This window comes from Myxine glutinosa, chromosome 2 (assembly GCF_964187855.1).
Source record: "Myxine glutinosa chromosome 2, kmMyxGlut1.1, whole genome shotgun sequence".
Taxonomy (NCBI): domain Eukaryota; kingdom Metazoa; phylum Chordata; class Myxini; order Myxiniformes; family Myxinidae; genus Myxine; species Myxine glutinosa.
Genome location: NC_136262.1, coordinates 183,796,288 through 183,817,515, shown reverse-complemented (window position 1 = coordinate 183,817,515; position 21,228 = coordinate 183,796,288). Strand labels below are relative to the sequence as shown.

Here is a 21,228-nt window from a genome sequence, read left to right as displayed (position 1 = left end):
TTACATAATACGTGACATTTCGTAATTATTTCGCAATTGTCGTGACAGACATATTTCTTGTTTTAACCCTTGGTGTTGCCAACACGGATTCAAAATTTGATGCAGATTGGACCAGTCCTGTTTTTTTTCTTTGACTTTTCTGATGTACAGTACATACATACATACATACATACATACATACATACATACATACATACATACATACATACATGACTCGGCAACGGTTGCTAGAGTGAGATGTGCATGGAAGAAGTTTCGGGAACTGAGTGGCGTGCTGACGAGGAGTGGAGTGTCGTTGAAGCTGAAGGGAATGGTGTATGTTGCATGTGTGAGAATTGTTATGATTTATGGGAGCGAGACATGGGTAATGAACGTAGAGCAGCAACAAAGGGTGGAAATGCGAATGGTTTGGTGGATGTGCGGAGTATCTGTGAGAGGCTCTAACAAATGATGAATTGCGAAAGATGTTGGGAATAGAGTCTGTGATGGATGCTGTGAAGAGAAAACAGGTTGAGATGGTTTTGCTCATGTGTTGGGGAAGGATGAAAGTGACTGGTTGGGAGAGAGTGATGGAAATGAATATAGAAGGAAGTGGAAGACTGAGAAAGACTTGGCTAAAGGTGGTGGAAGAAGAAATGCGGGCAAAGGGGTTAACAAGGGGAGATGCAGAAAATAGGGCAAAATGGAGAAGATTGTCATGGGGCCCGCAAGGCTAACCCCCGCTCTTAGCAGGGAAAATGGCCTTAAAATGCCTGTTGTTGTTGTTGTTGTATACATACATACATACATACATACATACATACATACATACATACATACATACATACATATGGACAGAGAATTGCCTTATTTAATATAGTAAAATGTTTTCTTTTCAGGACCGAGAGATTACTTTTCAAATGGATGAACACATGGTTGAAGTCGGTACCCGATCTAAGGAGAGCGAGTTGGAGGCCAAATGGAAGACAACAAATGAGAATCCACCATTGTCATTAGTTGGTGAAGACTTGAAAGGACCGGAAAAGGAGACATTCGTTGAAGAGGAAGAGCAACGCATCGATCCAAATGCTGTACGCGAAGCAAATGAAAATGTAAACGATGGGGATACAGGAAGGAAAGATGTTTGCAAAGAGGAAACGTTGCGTGACGATATGACTGCTGCGGCAAAAGAGCTCAATATTTCTGTGGAAGACCTGGAGAAACTTTTAAAAAAACATGTTGAGGAACAGATGCAGCAGGAAATCCTGTTGCAGGAGAAAATTCCCGACCTTCGTGAGCGAGTGCAACGGCAGGAGGCAAAAGATATTGCTGTTTCGGAGATGTTTGAAGATATTATGAGGTATGAACTAGGTATTTTTACCCTGCGCTCACGATGCGAAAAGCAGGGTTAGACATTCGGTTGCGTCCGTACGTGTTGTGTATGTACGTGCGTGTTTGCATTTTTACAATCCATTCTCTCGGCAGCCGTTAGTCCGATTGACACAAAATTTTACCAATAGAGCGCCTACTCCTGTAAAATATTTTAAGATAATTTTGACGCCATAGGTCACGTGGTGCAGGCACCATCTTGGAAAAACCGAAAAACTTTTAAATGTAGCTCATTGTAAACAACTCCGTAAGGGGAATAAGTGTTAATGATGGCGGTATTGGTGCTGTAATTACGAGGTTCGGATCCAGATCGGTTCAGACCCATGACCTTTGCTGGAGACCCAGCTTTCTGACACTGGGTTGAACATTGCGCTCCAAAATGTCTTGGTAATCTCCTGATTTCAGGATGCCATGCACACATTCAAGGCACCCAGTGCCAGAGGCAGCACAGCAACCCCAAAACATCACTGAACCTCCTCCATATTTGACTGTAGGGAAGGTGTTCTTTTCTTTGAAGGCTTCATTTTCTTTTCTGTAAACATAGAGATGATGGGTTTCACAAAAAGCTCGAATTTGGTCTCATCTGTCCACAGGACATTCACCCAGAAGGATTTTGGCTTGTTCAGGTGTGTTTTGGCAAACTCCAGTTGGGCTTTCTCAGCAGTTGCGTCCTTCTGGGTCTCCTACCATCAAACCCCCTTTCATTGGGTTGCCGATGGATGGTGCGAGTTGAAACTGTCGTACCTTGTGTCTGAAGGTCAGCTTGAATCTGTTTGGCAGTTGATCGAGGTGCTTTCTCCACCATTTGAACAATCATTCGCTGCAATGTTCAATCAAGCTTTCACTTGTGGCCATGTCCAGGGAAGTTGGCTACAGTGCCATGGGCCTTAAACTTCCTGATACCATTGCGTACGGTGGACACAGGAACGTCAAGGACTCTGGAGATGGACTTATAGCCTTGAGATTGTCCATGCTTAGCTGCAATCCTGTGTCTGACCTCTTCAGACAATTCTCTGGTTTTCTTTCTTTTCTCCATGCTCATTACGGTACACAGTGACACAAAACAGCAGAATGACTCCTTTTCTCCATTCAAACTGGTTGAATGAGTGATTTTTATATTGCAGGCACCTGCATCTCACCACAGGTGAGTTCATTTCCAAAGTAAACGAGAATCACTTGCTTGAAATATAATTATTTCCAACAACTTCAAAAAGGTGCCAATAATACTGTCCGGCCCATTTTATATTTATGTGTGGAATAAGCTAAGATTTGGTGATTTTTCAGCTTTTTTGTTTTGTTCCACTGCAAACCAAAGAAATACATATGTGGATAGCAAAAGGTTTTCTAATTTTAATATTTTTCTGGAAGAAATTGTGCATTATTTGAAAAAAGTGTGTATGTGTATATATATATATATATATATATATATATATATATATATATATATATATATATATATATATATATATATATATATATATATATATATATATATATATATAATATAAATAAATAATATATACTAGCTTGGCTCGGCTCGCGTGCGTCGTTATCGAGGAACGGGCTTGTTTTAGCTGAGGGTAATGACTGTACCTGAATTGCTGTGTTGTCATGATTTACACCAATCATAATACAAACAATTATTTTGCGCAATTTTATTTGTAGTGTTTGTGATATTACATTTTTATAAGCAATTTAGGTTGAAAAAAAAAAAAACGATTCAAAAAGAACCCTGAGCACATACATCGGGGAGGGGTAGGTTCAGACTGGAACTTTGGGACGATCACACTCACCACCACATAATATGAAACACATCACAACCACGTAATTCAAAACACCTCACCACTACGTAATTTAAAACACCTCACCCCCACCTAATTTAAAACACCACACCAAGTAATTTAAAATAACTGTTCTAATGATGATTATATGCATCTGATTAAACAATTTAACAATAAAAAATGTGAATTATGCAAAATTGTTGAACTTAAATCTAATTCATTGAACACTATATTTTTCACTCAAAAACACAGAAAAGTATTGTGCACTTTTAAACAGTAGCATTTCTTTCCAATTGGTCTGCTACGACTCATCTTTTTAAATTAGAAAATATATTAAAGCAAACAAGAAAGAGCAATCAGCGCTTATGTCTCGCCAGGGCGTGTTTTTAGTGGTTTTTAAGGCTTTTGTCTTTAAACAAATATGGCGGCCGAACCACATGACCGATAATGTGGTCATTTTTTTCTCCATCAATGTATCCCTGGATGATGCTCAAGAAATTGCATCCTGATCGGATGAAGTTTTGTACTTGTCAAATTATGACGTCGTAATGGAGGCACCTATGACATCATCATTAACATATGTTGTTTCCCATGGAGTTCTCTTTACAATGAGCCATGTCTCAATTTTCTCTCTGCAGCGCTTTCAGAGATATGGAGGTGCAAAGTTTTTTGGTTTTTCCAAGATGGCGCCCATAACGCGTGACTGATGACGGCATAATTATCCTTTAAAAAATTATATAGGTTGAAGTGCACCTATGGTGAAAATTCCCTGTCAATCGGATCAACGGTTGCAGAGAAAATCATATTTATTCTGTGCAAACAGACAAACGGACAAACTGACTCAAATGCAATACCCTCTCTTCTGGCGAGGTTAAAGATTTGGGCTTATTGTGCCGTTTTTACAAGGCGGTTTCTGATACCAAAAGTAAAAACAGGAATATATGATAATAGCATGATATTAATCTTATTACAGAACAATATCTCCCTTTGCCCAAGGGGTTTTTGTGATGTGCGATATTTCCCCGAGTTATGGAAGTATATTTTATTATAAGGAATTAAAAATATATTATAAACCACAAACAAGTATGAGTACCTTTTTAAACTGTCGCTACTGCTGTTATACACGAAAGTGAAAGAAATCCGGAGGAATCCCGAATCGACATCAATATCCTTGAGGCATTCCATGCTTATCGCATCACTGCAGATGAACGGACCTTTTTTTTTTTTTTTCTTTTCTTTTTTTTTTTTTTTTTTTGTATACTGAATCGAGGCTCGTGAAAGACCTGAGCCTAGATCTACTGTAATCTATGTACCCTAGACGATAATAACATGACCCTGCCGCTTCCATGGGGACTGGGTGTACTCGTTGTTAAAAACATTCCAAAATCCCTCGATTCTTGGTCTTTTATCCTGAAAACCAGCGACCCTTTGGTCATCAAGCTGCCCAGCATCACGACAAGGAATTTTTTTATTTTTTTTATTTTTATTTATTTATAAATATTGGTGCCGTCTTTCCAATGGCCTCAAAATGCTAGATATCGGTCGACAACTAATATATATTATTCAAAATTAATGTCGGAGTCAATCATACAGTGCATTCAGAAAGTATTCAGACCCCTTCACTTTTTTCACATTTTGTTATGTTGCAGCCTTATGCTGAAATCGTTTAAATTCATTTTTTCCCTCATCAATCTACACTCAATACACCATAATGACAAAGAGAAAACAGGATTTTAGAAAGTTTTGCAAATTTATTAAAAAGAAAAAACTGAAATATCACATTTACATAAGTATTCAGACCCTTTGCTATGACACTTGAAATTTAGCTCAGGTGCCTCCCATTTCTCTTGATCATCTTGGAGATGTTTCTACACCTTGATTGGAGTCCACCTGTGGTAAATTCAATTGATTGGACATGATTTGGAAAGGCACACACCTGTCTATATAAGGTCTCACAGCTGATGATGCATGTCAGAGCAAAAACCAAGCCATGAGGTCGAAGGAACTGCCTACAGAGCTCAGAGACAGGATTGTGTCGAGGCACAGATTTTGGGAAGCCGACAAAAAAATTTCTGCTGCATTGAAGGTTCCCAAGAGCACAGTGGCCTCCATAATTCTTAAATGGAAGAAGTTTGGAACAACTAGGACTCTTCCGAGAGCTGGCCGCCCGGCCAAACTGAGCAATCTGTGGAGAAGGGCCTTGGTAAGAGAGGTGAACAAGAACCCGATGGTCACTGGCTGAGCTCCAGAGATCCTGTGTGGAGATGGGAGAAACTTCCAGAAGGACAACCATCACTGCAACACTCCACCGACCTTGGCTTTATGGCAGAGTGCCCAGAAGGAAGCCTCTCCTCGGTGAAAGACACATGAAAGCCCACAGAATCTTGTTTCACAGTCAGAGTCCTTTCGGTGCTTTTTTGCAAACTTCAAGCGGGTTTTCATGTCTTTCACTGAGGAGAGGCTTCCGTCTGGCCACTCTGCCATAAATCCCAGACCGGTGGAGTGTTGCAGTGATGGTTGTCCTTCTGGAAGTTTCTCCCATCTCCACACAGGATCTCTGGAGCTCAGCCACAGTGACCATTGGGTTCTTGGTCACCTCTTACCAAGGCCCTTCTCTCCCGATTGCTCAGTTTGGCCGGGCGGACATCTAGGAAAAGTCCTGGTTGTTCCAAACTTCTTCCATTTAAGAATTATGGAGGCCACTGTGCTTTTGGGAACCTTCAAAGCAGCAGAAATTTTTTTGTCAGCTTCCCCAGATCTGTGCCTCGACACAATCCTGTCTCTTGACCTCTGCAGGCAATTCCTTCGACCTCATGGGTTCGTTTTTGCTCTGATATGCATTGTCAGCTGTGAGACCTTATATAGACAGGTGTGTGCCTTTCCAAATCATGTCCAATCAATTGAATTTACCACAGGTGGACTCCAATCAAGGTGTAGAAACATCTCAAAGATGATCAAGAGAAATGGGAGGCACCTGAGCTAAATTCCAAGTGTCATAGCAAAGGGTCTGAATACTTATGTAAATGTGATATTTCCGTTTTTTCTTTTTAATAAATCTGCAAAACTTTCTAAAATCCTGTTTTCTCTTTGTCATTATGGGGTATTGAGTATAGATTGATGAGGGAAAAAATGAATTTAAACGATTTCAGCATAAGGCTGCAACATAACAAAATGTGAAAAAAGTGAAGGGGTCTGAATACTTTTTGAATGCACTGTAGGTGTATAAGCATAAATCCCGCACTCTTCTAATGCAATGACTAAAATACACGAAAAATCTTGTGGCATGGAAGTGTGGACGTGCAAAACCCCAACCCACTATTCACGACAGATGATGGTAAAATATGTAATTTTCTGTTATCACAGGAAAGGAAGTATCTGACGTTGTTGCAATAATATATGGTGATAAATTACCTGGTGCCAGCTTGTTTTGACGTGTGTTGTCGTTGCTGTTATGCAGAGGAAATGTATTGATGCTTTGGGACATGTACTCGATGGGTAAAATTGCCTTTTTCTGTATCTTCATACCTTGCAAGTTATTATTTTCTTTCCTCTCCTAAAAATGGAATGTTTTATTGTGTTGGGTATTCCATCACGCTCGTGTTGCTCCAACTTGGTGCTCTGTTTTTGATGCATTCTGAGTGCATATTTCTTTTTAATCATATGTGGTGTTAGCTCTGTGGAACGAGTGGAGTCTCAAGTGGAGGAACTCTATAGATTGATGGATCTTGAGAATGAAGATAACACACAGACTGAATCGTCTTCTGGAACGAAAATGGGAGTTCAGTCGGATGTCATCGAAATCCTGGATGGGGATGAGCAGTCAACCGCCATCAGCACGACCAGTGCAGGTAAAACGTGACGTTGATTATACTTGCATCTTTTTCGTACACAAGTGGGAGAGTGATGGAGATAAAGAGGAATCCGACCCCATACGATCTGAAGTGACCCTTTGAGACAAACACAATAAATAATCTAAAGGGAAATAAATTCTCTCCTGCACACGTATTTGGCTGAATATGTTTTGTTCTATCACCAGGTTATCTGTTCTCGGGGCATTGTACATTTCCGTTTTATCGGCACATTGTATATTCCCACTGCGCACCTTTCCATAGAGTATTGTCGTGTGACTACCCTTGGTGGACACCTTTGGGTAGCACGGATGACCAAAAGAGCTGTTACTCCGAGGCATTCAGTTCAAATGGTGGAGAATGCGCGTGGGGAAACAAGAGGGAGGGGGAGAAACTGGAGTGCTTACCTTCACAGATCCCACTGGCAGTCCTCAAACCTGCAATAAATCAACTCAAACCAAGACGAGTTTAAAATGTACAAGAAAATGCCGGCTTTATTAGGAAATGCCGGCAACAAAATAAAACACGGTCAAATAATAATAAATTCCTAAATTGGAGCACTCCCAAACCGATCTGAACACAGACAAAGGATAAAATAACTGGAAATAAATATGCTTTTGTGTGCACTTAACTCAACGATATTGGCACACGGCCGCCCGCGATGAGATCCAAAATCAGAGAAGAACCAGAAGGGCGTTGATGCGGAGAGAGATAAAAATGCGATCGTTCACCAACAAAGTTCAAAACGAGCAGGCGTAAGAGGGAATCGGTCAGAGCGAGGGGCCAAGGAGAAGAGAGCAAAATGTCCGTGGGAGCGAAAAGCCAAGAAGATGAGGAGAAGACCCAAAATGTCCAGCAGCATGTTCTTTTATCATCCAGCCTCTGACGTCATCTGGGGTGCTTCGCCAATCAGTGTCACTCCCTACCAGTCCTTCCCTGTTCCTATCAGCAAGTCCCATCTTACCCCGGCCTTGTGCCAATCAAAACTCCCACCAATCACTGCTCTTCTGGGTGTGCCCCTCGGCCTGCCCGTCCTGTGCGCTTCCAAAGTCAGTCATCAGTGGCGGCGCTCAATGTTCTGGCTTCCGGTAGGTGTTTAAATGCACGCGTTTGGCTAGTGTCTATGGTGTGGTGCCAAAAGGGACATACGAAATAAATTACAAAGGTAATGACATACAAGGGGATAAATTACCCATAATCCCCGAGCTAAACACTCCTCATAATGGGGATGAAGATGCACCTTACACGACATCCAGGCTTACCGTATTTTCCGGTGTATCAACCACACCCGTGTATCAACCGCACCCCTTCCTGATAACATTGCCTGTGGTGGATACAGGAACATCTAGGTCTCTGGAGATGGACTTGTCACCTTGAGATTGTCCATGCTTGGCTACAATCGTGCGTCTGACTTCCTCAGACAATTCTTTGGTTTTCTTTCTTTTCTCCATACTCATTGTGGTACACACAGTGACACAAAACAGCAGAATGACTCCTTTTCTCTATTAAAACTGGTTGAATGAGTGATTTAAAAAAAATATTGCAGGCACCTGCAAGGGTCAATGCATTTTCCTGACGTTGGGCCCTGCCCCCACCTACGCGAAAGCCACCACCATGCTTGCTACACGTTTTGGATCAACACTGTGTCCTCATTCGACGGTTCAAATTCTAATAATGTGGCCAGCAGCCCAGTGAGTCAATTCTCCAAATGTGTCTGCATTCAGAGAATTAGCATTTCCTTGTAAAGTTGATACACTGCATGATGAGATGATTAGAGATCAACTGATTGAGAAGACATCTGGTATACATGTGAAGGAGAGGCGTTTACTTTTACTGTTGACCTGACTTTTCTCTCAAGCAAACTCTCGCACCAATGGGTACACACCCTGACTTTGAATACAACATGCACATTGCGTAGCAGCATCCCACACATTTTAAGCTGCGTTTTAGGAACTGTGGGTCCACCAGGCACAGGTCCACAGTTTCTGATTACCCTGCCAGAGAGGGTGCAGGCACAGGTCCAGAGAGGGTGCAAGACCAAAAAAGGAGGCGGTAGAAGACAGGCCACCAACCTGTCTGCGACGGAAAGTGATCGGCCCGCAAAGTCAGCTTCATCGCGGGAGATTCTATTAATATTGAAGGCCTTCGTTTCCACTGCATCAGGCTGAACAGGATGTGATGCAGCGGAGCCATCCCAGAGAGGAGACAAGTACTCCATCAGTCTGCAGATGAAAGTCTTGAAGGTGGATAGAGGAGTACAGGTGTGCCAAGGAAGGACCTTGTACGACAGAGGATTCCAAGTTTTTGGAGACCATCTTTGAAATGTAGTTTTCCAAAGAAAGATCATGGCTGATGGTGACACACATGAGTTGAATAACTGAACTTCCTCAAGAGGATTGTTGAGAAAGTAGTTTGGGGTGGGGTAGAGACGTTTGTCAGATGTGGGATGTCACGGCAAAGGGTGGATTCATCACTAAGTGATAACGACAGTCATTTCTCCTCATAAATTTTCCACACTAAACACTGCGAGCTTTATAATGGCTGATGTCTTACGTTCCTGCCAGGCAGACCCCGGATGTGAGCGTAAGTATGTGTATGCAAGTATATGTCGAAATGCATTGGAGATTAACTCGTCTTCAATTTTTTAATAAACAGGAATTAAATTCCTGCGTGGGGCTTGTGTGAAAACTTCTGAGTCAACCCAGGACTCGAACCAGGGACCTCCATCACTTTCTTGTCTGTTATGGCTTGCCCAGCACAAACAATTTTCTTTCCTGGACTCGTGCTGCCTTTTGCTATTGTTTTTGTGCATTGTACTGTATTTGATTTGAGGAAGGCAACAGGCAATACGTTATTGATTTGATTTAAAAAGTGTGTGTGTGTGTGTGTGTGTGTGTGTGTGTGTGTGTGTGTGTGTGTGTGTGTGTGTGTGTGTGTGTGTGTGTGTGTGTGTGTGTGTGTGTCGTCTGTGTGTGTGTGTCGTCTGTGTGTGTGTGTCGTCTGTGTGTGTGTCGTCTGTGTGTGTGTGTCGTCTGTGTGTGTGTGTCGTCTGTGTGTGTGTGTGTCGTCTGTGTGTGTGTGTGTCGTCTGTGTGTGTGTGTGTCGTCTGTGTGTGTGTGTGTCGTCTGTGTGTGTGTCGTCTGTGTGTGTGTCGTCTGTGTGTGTGTCGTCTGTGTGTGTGTCGTCTGTGTGTGTGTGTGTCGTCTGTGTGTGTGTGTGTCGTCTGTGTGTGTGTGTGTCGTCTGTGTGTGTGTCTGTCTGTGTCGTCTGTGTCGTCTGTGTCTGTATATATTGCGGTTTTGAGTTTGTACAAATAAAGGTTAACATTCCCCCTCATAGTTTAGTCACATTACAACACGTAGCCTCGCGATAGTTCAGTTATTTCATAGTAAATGTAAGCATAGTCCTTTTCCTGTGTTAGTTTTGCGTTGAGTAGAATAATGAGAGTTAGGTCCTTTCATTGCCTTATGCCGCCTTTGGCTTTTTGGCGCAAATTATACACGAGGCAGGCCTGGCAAATCGAGGCAAGACCGAAGGAGAGCGGAGGAGAAGCCGACGGTAAGAGCGAGCCGCCAATCAGACCTCGAAGGGAGTGGCTGCGGCACTACGTCACAAGGTGTGGTTAGAACATTCGAGAGGGCTAAGGGGGTTGGCAATATAACCCGTTGCGCAAAGCCCCCACCCCAGTTATGGGCAGAGGGGCTTGTGAGCAGGTTACGAGTTCTGAGAGAAGACGCGCATGAATCAAGCTATAAGCGCTCTTACAAATTGGACGCTCGGTTGAGCTTGAGGCAGAGCCTCCATTGGGTTACGCGAGTGAGCGCGCCGGTAATTAAACGCGCTGTGGAAAACCGCCAAGCCTGGCGAGAGACGCGTACATTTCCCTCACGCCTGTCTGCTCTGTCCTTTGTTCGAGAGACGCGCTGCAAGGATCCCTCCCACCGCCTGCTTGCCTTCAGCGACGGACGTGCTGTGACCGGGGAGAGCCACGCCAGGCGGGGCCGTTCCTGTGCGACCAAGTCAGCGTGTGAACATCATCCTACCTTCATTTCCCCCTGTGAGTGTGATCGGGTCCGTGTCTGGGGTTAACATAAGACTGCATCAGGCTGCTCTGTGTCTCTGTGCTTCTACCGATCATTGTATATAACTAGGGCATGCCCGTACTATATATATGCCCGTACTATATATATATCTAAAATTATATCCCCCCCCTCTATTTACATGAAATGGTTTGGTCCATTCGCAACGACCACAGAACCCTCCCCCCTCTATTTACATGAAATGGTTTGGTCCATTCGCAACGCCAAAGCGAACGGCGAACGGCTTGCGAGTACGGTGACAATCCCCCCCCTCTATTTACATCAAATGGTTTGGTCCATTCGCAACGACCACAGAACCCCCCCCTCTATTTACATGAAATGGTTTGGTCCATTCGCAACGCCAAAGCGAACGGCGAACGGCTAAATCGCCATAGCTCGGTAAGTACTTGTCCGATTAATATGAAACCTTGAAAAGGCACATCCTCGGGTCCCCAGCAATATACCTGGCAAGTTTAAAGTATATCGGACCCGTGGTTGTCGAGAAACAGCGGTCACAGACAAACATACACACATACACACATACACACATACACACAGAGATTAATGGAATTATAGATAGATAATAATTAAACCTGTGTTCTTCCTTTATTCGACCGTGTCGTCCCTTCCATCATTGACGAAGCGTGGTACGAATAGAACTGCTCTAATCGGGTTCCAATACCAAAGGTAACTGCACGGACCACGTGGTACGCAATCCGCTCGGTGTACTCAAATTACGCGTGGCTCGTGCAAGGCTTGATTTCCCGCTTCCGCGGCGGTGCAGGTATTTAGGTACGTGCGAGAATTGTCCCGAAACCCTACCTTGCGTTTGCCCGGGAGGGGTGATTCAAGTCTCTCGGTTGCGCCGACCCAAGAAGAACAAGGGGCTTAATCTCCCCTTGGTAAGGGCAGGAAGGGTGGCGAAAATCGTAACAATATATATATATATGTATGTGTATAATTATGTGTTTATATATATGTATATATCTCTGTCCAGTGTCTGTGTTGTGTTGTGTTTTCCTGTGTTGTCACTGCACTACTTTCTCAAACTTTTGTGAAATCGTACCAAACTTCTGGTATGCACATATCTCTCCCGTCGGTATGTCCTCAGGGTATTTTATTTAGAAAAATATAATATATATATATATATATTTTTTTCTTTTGAATTTTTTGGGGGGATTTTTTTTTTTTTCAACTTCAATTGTTTATCAAATGTGATATCACGTATATTACAAATACATTTGAGTATTGAATATTTTGAATTATTGTTTGAATTATGATTGGTTTAAACCATGACAAAACGGCAACTCGGGTACAGTCATTTATCTATATATCTACACATCTGGGCAGTGGGCAGTCTGTGTTGTCACTTAACGACTCCCTCAAACTTTTGTTTCCGTGGTTGTGAGGTGTTTTTAATAACGTCGTGGTGGTTTTGAATCACGTGGTGGTGAGGTATTTTTAATTATGTGGTGGTGAGGTCTTTTTAAATGACGTGGTGGTGAGGTGTTTTAAAATCACATGGTGGTGAGGTGTTTTAAAATCACATGGTGGTGAGGTGTTTTTAAATCACATGGTGGTGAGGTTTTGAATTACGTGGTGGTGAGGTATTTATAATTACGTGGTGGTGAGGTGTTTTTAATTATGTGGTGGTGAGGTGTTTTGAATTACTTGGTGGTGAGGTGTTTTGAATTACTTGGTGGTGAGGTGTTTTTAAATGACGTGGTGAGGTGTTTTTAATTTCGTGGCTGTGAGGTGTTTTTATTACGTGTTTTATGGCTGTGAGGTGTTTTTAATTTTGTGGTGGTGAGGTGTTTTTATTACGTGTTTTATGGCTGTGAGGTGTTTTTATTGTGTTTTATGGCTGAGGTGTTTTCAATTTTGTGGTGGTGAGGTGTTTTTATTATGTGTTTTATGGCTGAGGTGTTTTTATTACGTGTTTTATGGCTGTGAGGTGTTTTTATTACGTGTTTTATGGCTGTGGTGTTTTTACTACGTGTTTTTTATGGCTGAGGTGTTTTTATTACGTGTTTTATGGCTGAGGTGTTTTTATGATGTGTTTTATGGCTGTGAGGTGTTTTTATTACGTGTTTCATGGCTGTGAGGTGTTTTAAATTACTTGGTGGTGAGGTGCTTTGAATTACGTGGTGGTGAGGTGTAATCGTCCCAAACTTCCAGTCTGCACCTACCCCTCCCCATTGTATGTGCTGAGGGGTTCTTTCTTGAAAAAAAAAAAAACATTCAACTTGAATCTTCAACCTAAATTGCCTATAAAAATGTAATATCACAAGCACAACAAATACATTTGTGCAAAATAATTGTTTGTATTATGATTGGTGTAAATCATGACAACACAGCAACTCAGGTAGTCATTATTCTCAGCTAAAATAAGCCCGTTCCTCAGTAACGATGCTTGGTGAGGCGAGCACAGCGAGCATATATATATATATATATATATATATATATATATATATATATATATATATATATATATATATATATATATATATATATATATATATATATATATATATATATATATATATATATGAGTTGTATATATTGCAAAAATTCCTTTAATTACAACAACCGATCTCCAATCCATGTGAATACTACAGAAACTTGGGTTATTTGCTGATGTGTTGGCGTTTGCCGACGTATTGGTGATTGCTGAACTTGTTTATAATGGGGCATTTTAATTGTTTTATTGTTTACCGTGGATAACGTTTTTCTGTTCATGACAAGAAAGGATTGTGTATCTTAATGGTTAAGAAATTAAGAGCAAATCAACCTTGCAGCACAATGATAAAATGATCACAAACCTGGTTTTTGCCATGGCCAAGGTCTCGGGGCCATGGTCTGCCTGTCAACAACGCCAGCTCTCCTTCGTTTCCGAGTTCACGACGGGCATCCAGCATGTCGCTGGGAAGGATAACACTGTCGCTGATTGTCTCTCCCGGTCCATAGCTGGCGCGGTTCACCTTGGCATCGACTATGCCCGCATGGCAGCCGATCAGATCTCCGACCCGGATGTCCAGGCCTGCAGGGCGGCAGTCACGGGGCTTCGACTGTCTGATGTTCCGTTCAGGGACACAGGTGCACCACACCACTGTGCAAAGTTTCTTTGGGACAGCCTCGCCCCATCGTGCCCACCAGCTGGAGACGGCTGGTGTTCGATGCCGTCCACGGTCTTTCTCACCCTGGCAGGAAGGCGTCGCAAAAGTTGGTGGCGGCGAAATTCGTTTGGCACAGGCTCAGGAAGGATGTTCGCGACTGGGCCAACACCTGCATTGAGTGCCAACGCTCCAAGGTGCATCACCATACCCAGGCTCCGTTGGCGCCATTCCCAGTGCCCGAGAGACGGTTTGACCATGTTAATGTGGACCTGGTGGGGCCCCTTCCCCCCTCGCGGGGATTCACCCACCTCCTCACGATGGTCGATAGGACCACCAGGTGGCCATAGGCCGTCCCGCTTACATCTACGACGTCTGCCGATGTGGCCCAGGCGTTCATCGGCACTTGGGTTGCCTGTTTTGGCGCCCCCTCGGATATCTCTTCAGACAGGGTCCCCAGTTCACTTCAGAGCTTTGGGCGCTGTTGCCCAGGGGCTTGGGGGTAAAGCTCCATCGCACCACTGCATATCATCCCCGGGCTAATGGATTGTGTGAGAGGTTTCATTGCTCTATGAAAGCTTCTCTCAGGGCCAGCCTCCGGGATGACAGTTGGGCCGACAGACTCCCGTGGGTCATGTTGGGCCTCAGGACAGCCCTGAAGGAAGACCTCCAGTCATCATCCGCTGAGATCGTCTATGGCCAGCCGCTGCGGGTTCCCGGGGAGTTTATTCCTGACGCCACAAGCCCCTGGTCCGCTGCCCGTCAGCGGTCTGTTCTCCGGGAGAACGCCAGGGTGCTTGCGCCGGCACCCACATCTCAACACAGTTTGCCTCAGGCCCACGTCCCGCCTGATCTACGTACAGCGGAGTACGTCTTTGTTCGCCATGACGCACACCGGTGGCCGCTTCGGCCGCCTTATGACGGGCCTTTCTGCGTTCTGGAGGCTGGGGACAAGTCCTTCGTGGTCGACATCGGCGGGAAACCGGACCACCTTTTGGTGGACCGCCTTAAGCCGGCTCACTTGGATCTGGACCAGCCCCCCCGGTTGGCCCAACCCCCACGGCGGGGCCGTCCCCCGTTGGGGAAGCCGGCGAGGTTACGTTTTTTCGAAGCTGTCCACGCTCTCCACGCTATCGACATTAATAATTGTTCTCATTTGTATTTTCGTCAAAACTGTATTGATTTTATGGTGTGTGTACCTACAGTGGGTCCCGAGGAAGATTATCGGTGTTAATTTTTCATACCTGTATAGAAAATCGTGTTAATTTGTGTCGTGTCTTTTGAGGCCTTGTACCATGTCCTACCTTGAGGCTTTGTTTTTCTCTCAGCGGTCCGTCGATTGCGCTCAAATTACTTTCGTTCTCTGTTTTTCCCAGTCTTTTCACCCGATACTTGTTTAAAATCTCAACTCAAAAAAAAACAAAAAAACAAAAAAACATTTCCTTCTCTGTTCTTATTCGTTGTTCTTATTCGTTTATTTGTTGTTCTTATTCATTCATTCGTTCTTCGACCACGTTTTTCACCCCCATTTCCCCGGATAGTTTTCACTGTTAAACTTTAAAATGTTTAAACTTTCCCCTGAAGTACTGTATTCTGTCGTGTATTATAACACCTTTTTCTTCTTATTCTTCAAAAGGTTGCTTTCGACTTGCTCACCAAATCTATTCATTCCAAAAAAAATTCCATCTCTTACAGTGCCTCTTTCATACATTCCCTAAACTCACCTGCACTCCACCCACCCTCCAGCGTCCTTAAAGGTATTTTTAACTCGAAGGTCACAAGAAACTCATTTTGCAATAAATGTCCGTTTCCCATTAATCGTACACTTTCCAAAATCCAATCTCACCCCTCCCCTCCAAATCTTCACCCATCACCCCTCCCCTCCAAAACTTCCCCATCATCCCTCCCCTCCAAATCTTCCCCATCACCCATCCCTTTCAAATATCCCCCCTTGCCCCTTCCCTCCGAAAATCCCCCCACACCCATCCCCTCCGAGACTCCCCCTCGCCCCTCCCCTCCTAGACTCCCCCCTAACCCCTCCCCTCATAAACTCCCTGCTTGCCCCTCCCCTTCAAATCTCCCCACCCTCATTTCTTCTCCATTTCCCCCCTCTCACCCCTCCTCCTCAAAGCGTCCTCTCCGCTTCTTCCCCCTTCCAACTCTCACCTCCATCTCCCCCAACCTTCTGCCTCGCTCTTCCGCCTCCTCAAATAACACCTCACTATGCCGCACACAAGCACCATCAAAGCTTTTGTCCACCCTATCCTTCCCTTTCTCCGAACTATTCTGAAATCTCTGACACACCTTCAACAGCTCTCCCGACCTCTTCCTCTTCTTCCACATCCTACCCTACCCCTCCCCCCCCCCCCCCCCTGTTCTGTATCCGATGCTCCCCCTGCCTCTTCATTAACGGTATGGACCTCAAACATCCGGGGCCTTCGTTCAAACTTAACTGATCTCTCCATACAGGTTGCTTCTGACAAACCAGACGTGATCTGCTGAACAGAAACTTTCCTCCTTCATGATGTCTCTGATTCCTTGGTATCTCTCCCGGGTTACTCCCTCCTCCGGTATGATAGACCTGAGCCTCGTCCTGGAGGTGGGGTTGCTATCTTTATCAAAAACTCTCTTTCTCCCTCGTCCTGCACTGCCCTCTCTCCACCTCACCCCGAGGAATGCCTGTGGCTACGGCTTCCCCTTCGCTCCCACCTCTGGTTCATATGTGTGTTGTACCATCCACCAAACAGTGATGACTCCGTCTACATCTCGCTGTCTCGCTGTCAATATGGACCAACTTCTATCGACTCATCCCAACTCTCTCTTCCTCATATGTGGTGATTTCAATTGTCACCATGCCAGTTGGCTGGGTGTGGGTACCTCTCACCAGCCATGGCTCCTCAGCAAAGGACTTCTGCGACTCACTGGGACTGACACAATCTGTCAATTTCCCGACCCAGATCTCAGTCAACGGAGCATCTTCTCTTCTGTACACTTGGTTATGACTAACTTCCCTGAAAATGTCTGCTGTTCTTCTTCTGCTCCAATCGGCTCATCTGATCATGTGCTTGTTAAAGTGGACATCTCTCTGACCATTCTCAGGGAGCCTCCTCAGCGTCGACGAGTCTGGCATTTCACTCAGGCCACTGGCACGGTCTTCAAGCAGCCATCAATCATCTGGACTGGTCTCGCATCTCTACAGCCTCTGACATCAACTCATCCTGGGAATTCTTCCAAAGTAAATTGCTCTCTCATGCACAGATTTATCCCATCTCGTCTTCAGTTGTCATACCCTTCCTCCCGTCCATGGTACACGGAATCTTGTGGTGAGGCTGTTGCCCAGAAACAACTTGCCTTAGTCTCCTGGAAAGCAAATCCAACGGAAGGGAATCTCATTTCCTTTTACAAAGCCCTGAACAAGTGTGTGACCACCCTCAGGAGAGCCAGGAAACAATATCTCTCCGTTCTCAAGACCGAACTCTCTTATCTGTCTCTCTCTTCCAAATCCTGGTGGCGTCTGGTCAAATCTGTTTCTGGTGTTTGTTCCCCCTCCATCCCCTCCCTTTCCTCAAACGGCTACACAGCTGACTCCACACGTGAAAAAGCTGAATGCCTCAACTCTGTTTGCCTCCATATATTGTGTCCCAAACCCATCCCTCTCTACCCACCGTACCCAGTCGTACCCAGCTGCTCCTGGACTCTGTGTCCTTTCCTCCTGACAAGGTGGAAAAGTTTGTCAACCCTCGACTTTGATTCTGCAACTGGACCTGACGGCATCAGCCTACAGGTCCTAAAATCCTGTTCTTCCGCTCTTTCACTCCCTCTCTCTGTTCTCTTCACCCTCTCTTTTGCTCAAGGTCATCTGCCATCTGCTTGGAAATCAGCCAAAATCACCGCTTTACACAAAAAATGTGCAAAAACCGATCCTCGCAACTACAGACCAATCAGCCTTCTCCCAATTATCAGCAAAGTCATTGAATCCATCATTGTTTCGGATATAAAATCTTTCCTCTTCTCCAATGGCTTGATCTCTGATCATCAATTTGGTTTCAGACCAGGTCACTCTACTGTGGACATGCTGCTTCTGCTGTCTCAACAATGGATGAAGGTCCTCAATGCCAAACAGGAAATCAGAGCTGTCTCCCTTCTGAAATCAGAGCTGAAATCAGAGCTTCTACGTGCCTTCGATACGGTCTGGCACCCCGCTCTGCTCACCAAACTCTCCTCCTTTGGTATCCATGGAAATCTCCACGCATGGCTGGCGGATTTCCTCTCTAATCGTAGTCAACGTGTGGCCCTGAATGGGTTTCTCTCATCTCCTCTTCCTGTTCAGGCTGGAGTTCCCCAAGGCAGTGTTCTGGGCCCTGTGCTTTTTCTGGTCTTCATCAATGATCTCTCTGACTCTCTTGAAAATCCTCTCTATCACTTTGCTGATGACTCTACTCTCTGTCGCTCCATTCTTCATCCCTCAGATCGGCAGTCTGCAGCCGCCTCACTCTGCAGACCTGGACAAAATCACAGACTGGGCAAACAAGTGGAACATGTCTTACAATCCTGACAAATCTCACACTCTTACGATGTCTCTCCGAAAAGACTGACTGGACAACCCTCCCATCCACTTTCTGAATAATCCTCTCCAAGAAGTTCTGTCACTCAAGCTTTTGGGTCTCACTATCTGCCATGATCTTTCCTGGGAAAACCACATTTCAAATCTGGCCTCCAAAGCTAGTCGCCGACTGGGCATCCTCCGTCGTGCGAAGTCCTTCCTTGTCACACCTGAGGTCCTCACCACATACAAGGCTTTCATCCGCAGCTCAATGGAATACTGCTTTCCCCTCTGGGCCGGTGCTCCTGCCTCACACCTAGCTCGTCTTCACGCTGTTAAAACCAAAGCGTTCCGAATCATTGGAATCTCCCGCGATGGCGCTACCTCCGAGGGCCTTTCACTTACTCACCGCAGGCAGGTTGGTGGTCTTTCTGTCTTCTACCGACTCCTCTCCGGCCTTGCTCCTCCAGCTCTCTCTGGGCTCTATCCCCCAAATATTCCTCCAGTTCGCACAAGATCTGCCTGCAACCCTCCTATGGTTAAACTGCCCAAATCAAGACTCTCTACTCACCTGCATTCCTTCATTCCTCTTTTTTACACCTCTGGAACAAACTCCCTCACTCTCTTCAATCCCACTCCTCCCTCCAGGTCTTTAAAACAGCTGTTCACCACCATCTCTTATCTCCCCCCATCCAAAACCTTGGTCTTCTCTACCCCCGTTAATTTCACCCCAAATCCACTTTTTTGAAACACCAACTTCTTTCCTGGAAGTCCTTGGTGTCCTTGTGTTTATACTTCTCCCACCCCCCCACCCCCTCTTCCCACTCCGCCTCCCCCCAAGCCCTCTCCTTCCCACACATTCCTGCTCTCAAATGTTGTGTTTATGTGCTTCCCTTTCTCTCCCCATCTTGTCTACCGCTCCCCTTTTTATATACTTTGTTTGTTTGTCTGTTTGATTTGTTTGTGTGATAAATGTTAGCTCTTTCACGAGCCTCGATTCTGCAAACGTAAAAAAAGAAAAGAAAAAAAGAAGCCTCGGTTTGCCCCCGGGCAGGCTGGGGACCTGCCACGCCCCTAACAGTCCCTGCTCGGGTCATCAGGGGTCGTTTCGGCCGGGTGGTTAAGGCCCTCCAACGACTGACATTGCCAGTGCGAGTGAATGCTGGGGGGGGGGGGGGGGGGGGCACATGTGGGGGATACCCCATAATGTGGCCGTTTGTAAACTTGTCTGATTAGATTTGAGATGGTTTAAACATTTTCAAAATGTATTGTTCTTCGTCTGAATGCTGATGGGTAAAGTGCATTCCTGCCTGGTTTAATTCATGATTTGAATGATTGAATATGCTGCTATTTTGTTGACATCTTTAAACCACTTCGTAATAATTACAATGCATAATTAATTTTATTTATTTATCTATTTATCATAGGTTCCTTCTGTGGAGCAAGCTCTGAAGACATGGATGATGAGCAGGTACGATTGTGCTCTCTGCCATAAACCGTTTAATGCAATCACAAAGTGTCATGACTTTTGGGGGATACCCTTTCTCCAGGACTAAAGTGTGCAATAAATATGATGGGCTGAGCAATTTCTGCTTGTCCAAATAAAATCTGAACAACTTGCAGCGGTAGGTATTTATTAGGTCCATAACAACAGGACTTGAGTAGGACTGATTTAAATAGTATCGGAGGATAAACAGACCCGAATTAGCACACCTGGAATGTAGTTCAGGGGAGCTTATGCGATGGCGCGTTGTCCGTCCATCAGTTCGTAAACACTTTAAACTTCTTCTCCGAAACCGCTGATGGGATTGTGACCAAATTTGGCACAAATTATATTTGTTGTTTTGTGACTAAAGTTTATTCATGGCATTAAAAAAAAAAAATCGGGGTCTAAGGGGGTTTACCGGGGTCAAAGTGAATCCAGGTTTGACCCCCCCAAAATAGAAATTTGCTTTTTCCTCTGAAACTACACTCACTATTTCAATGAAACTTGACGACAACCTTAATCACCCGTGATGTAACGAAGTTTGTTCACAGCACTAAGAAAATGAAAGTCTAAGAGGGTCTACGGTGGGTCAAAGTGGGTCCAGGTTTGACTTCCCAAAATAGGTATTTGCTTTCTTTTCTGAAACGACACACACACACTTTTGATGAAACTTGACCACAATCATAATCACCTGTGTTGTACCGAAGTTTGTTCACTGCATTAAAAAAAATCGGGCCGTAAGGGGTCTACTGGGGGTTGCCCCCAAAATAGGTATTTCTTTCTTCTAAGTAACTGCACATATAATTCCAATGAAACTTGACCACAACGTTCCAATCATCAGCAGTGATGTACCAACGTTTGTTGCCGGCATTTAAAAAATTGGGTTCTAATGCGGTCCACAGGGCATGTTTTCTCCCTTCTCCCCAAAGTAGGTATTTGCTCTTTTCTCTAAAACTACATACACAATTTCAATGAAACTTCACCACAACCTTAATCACTGGAGGCGCGTG

At 44.6% G+C, this 21,228-nt stretch overlaps 1 protein-coding gene across 3 annotated transcripts in view; it reads left to right on the top strand.

Moving 5' to 3' along the window:
* Nucleotides 1-21,228, top strand: part of SETDB1 (SET domain bifurcated histone lysine methyltransferase 1) — a 209,162-nt gene that overhangs the window by 17,429 nt on the left and 170,505 nt on the right. For all 3 annotated transcript variants that reach the window (XM_068106639.2, XM_078772036.1, XM_078772037.1), the window contains 3 exons: nucleotides 879-1,339; nucleotides 6,822-6,997; nucleotides 20,160-20,203. In XM_068106639.2, the coding sequence (XP_067962740.2) occupies nucleotides 879-1,339; nucleotides 6,822-6,997; nucleotides 20,160-20,203 (681 nt within the window). The remainder of the gene's footprint in view (nucleotides 1-878; nucleotides 1,340-6,821; nucleotides 6,998-20,159; nucleotides 20,204-21,228) is intronic.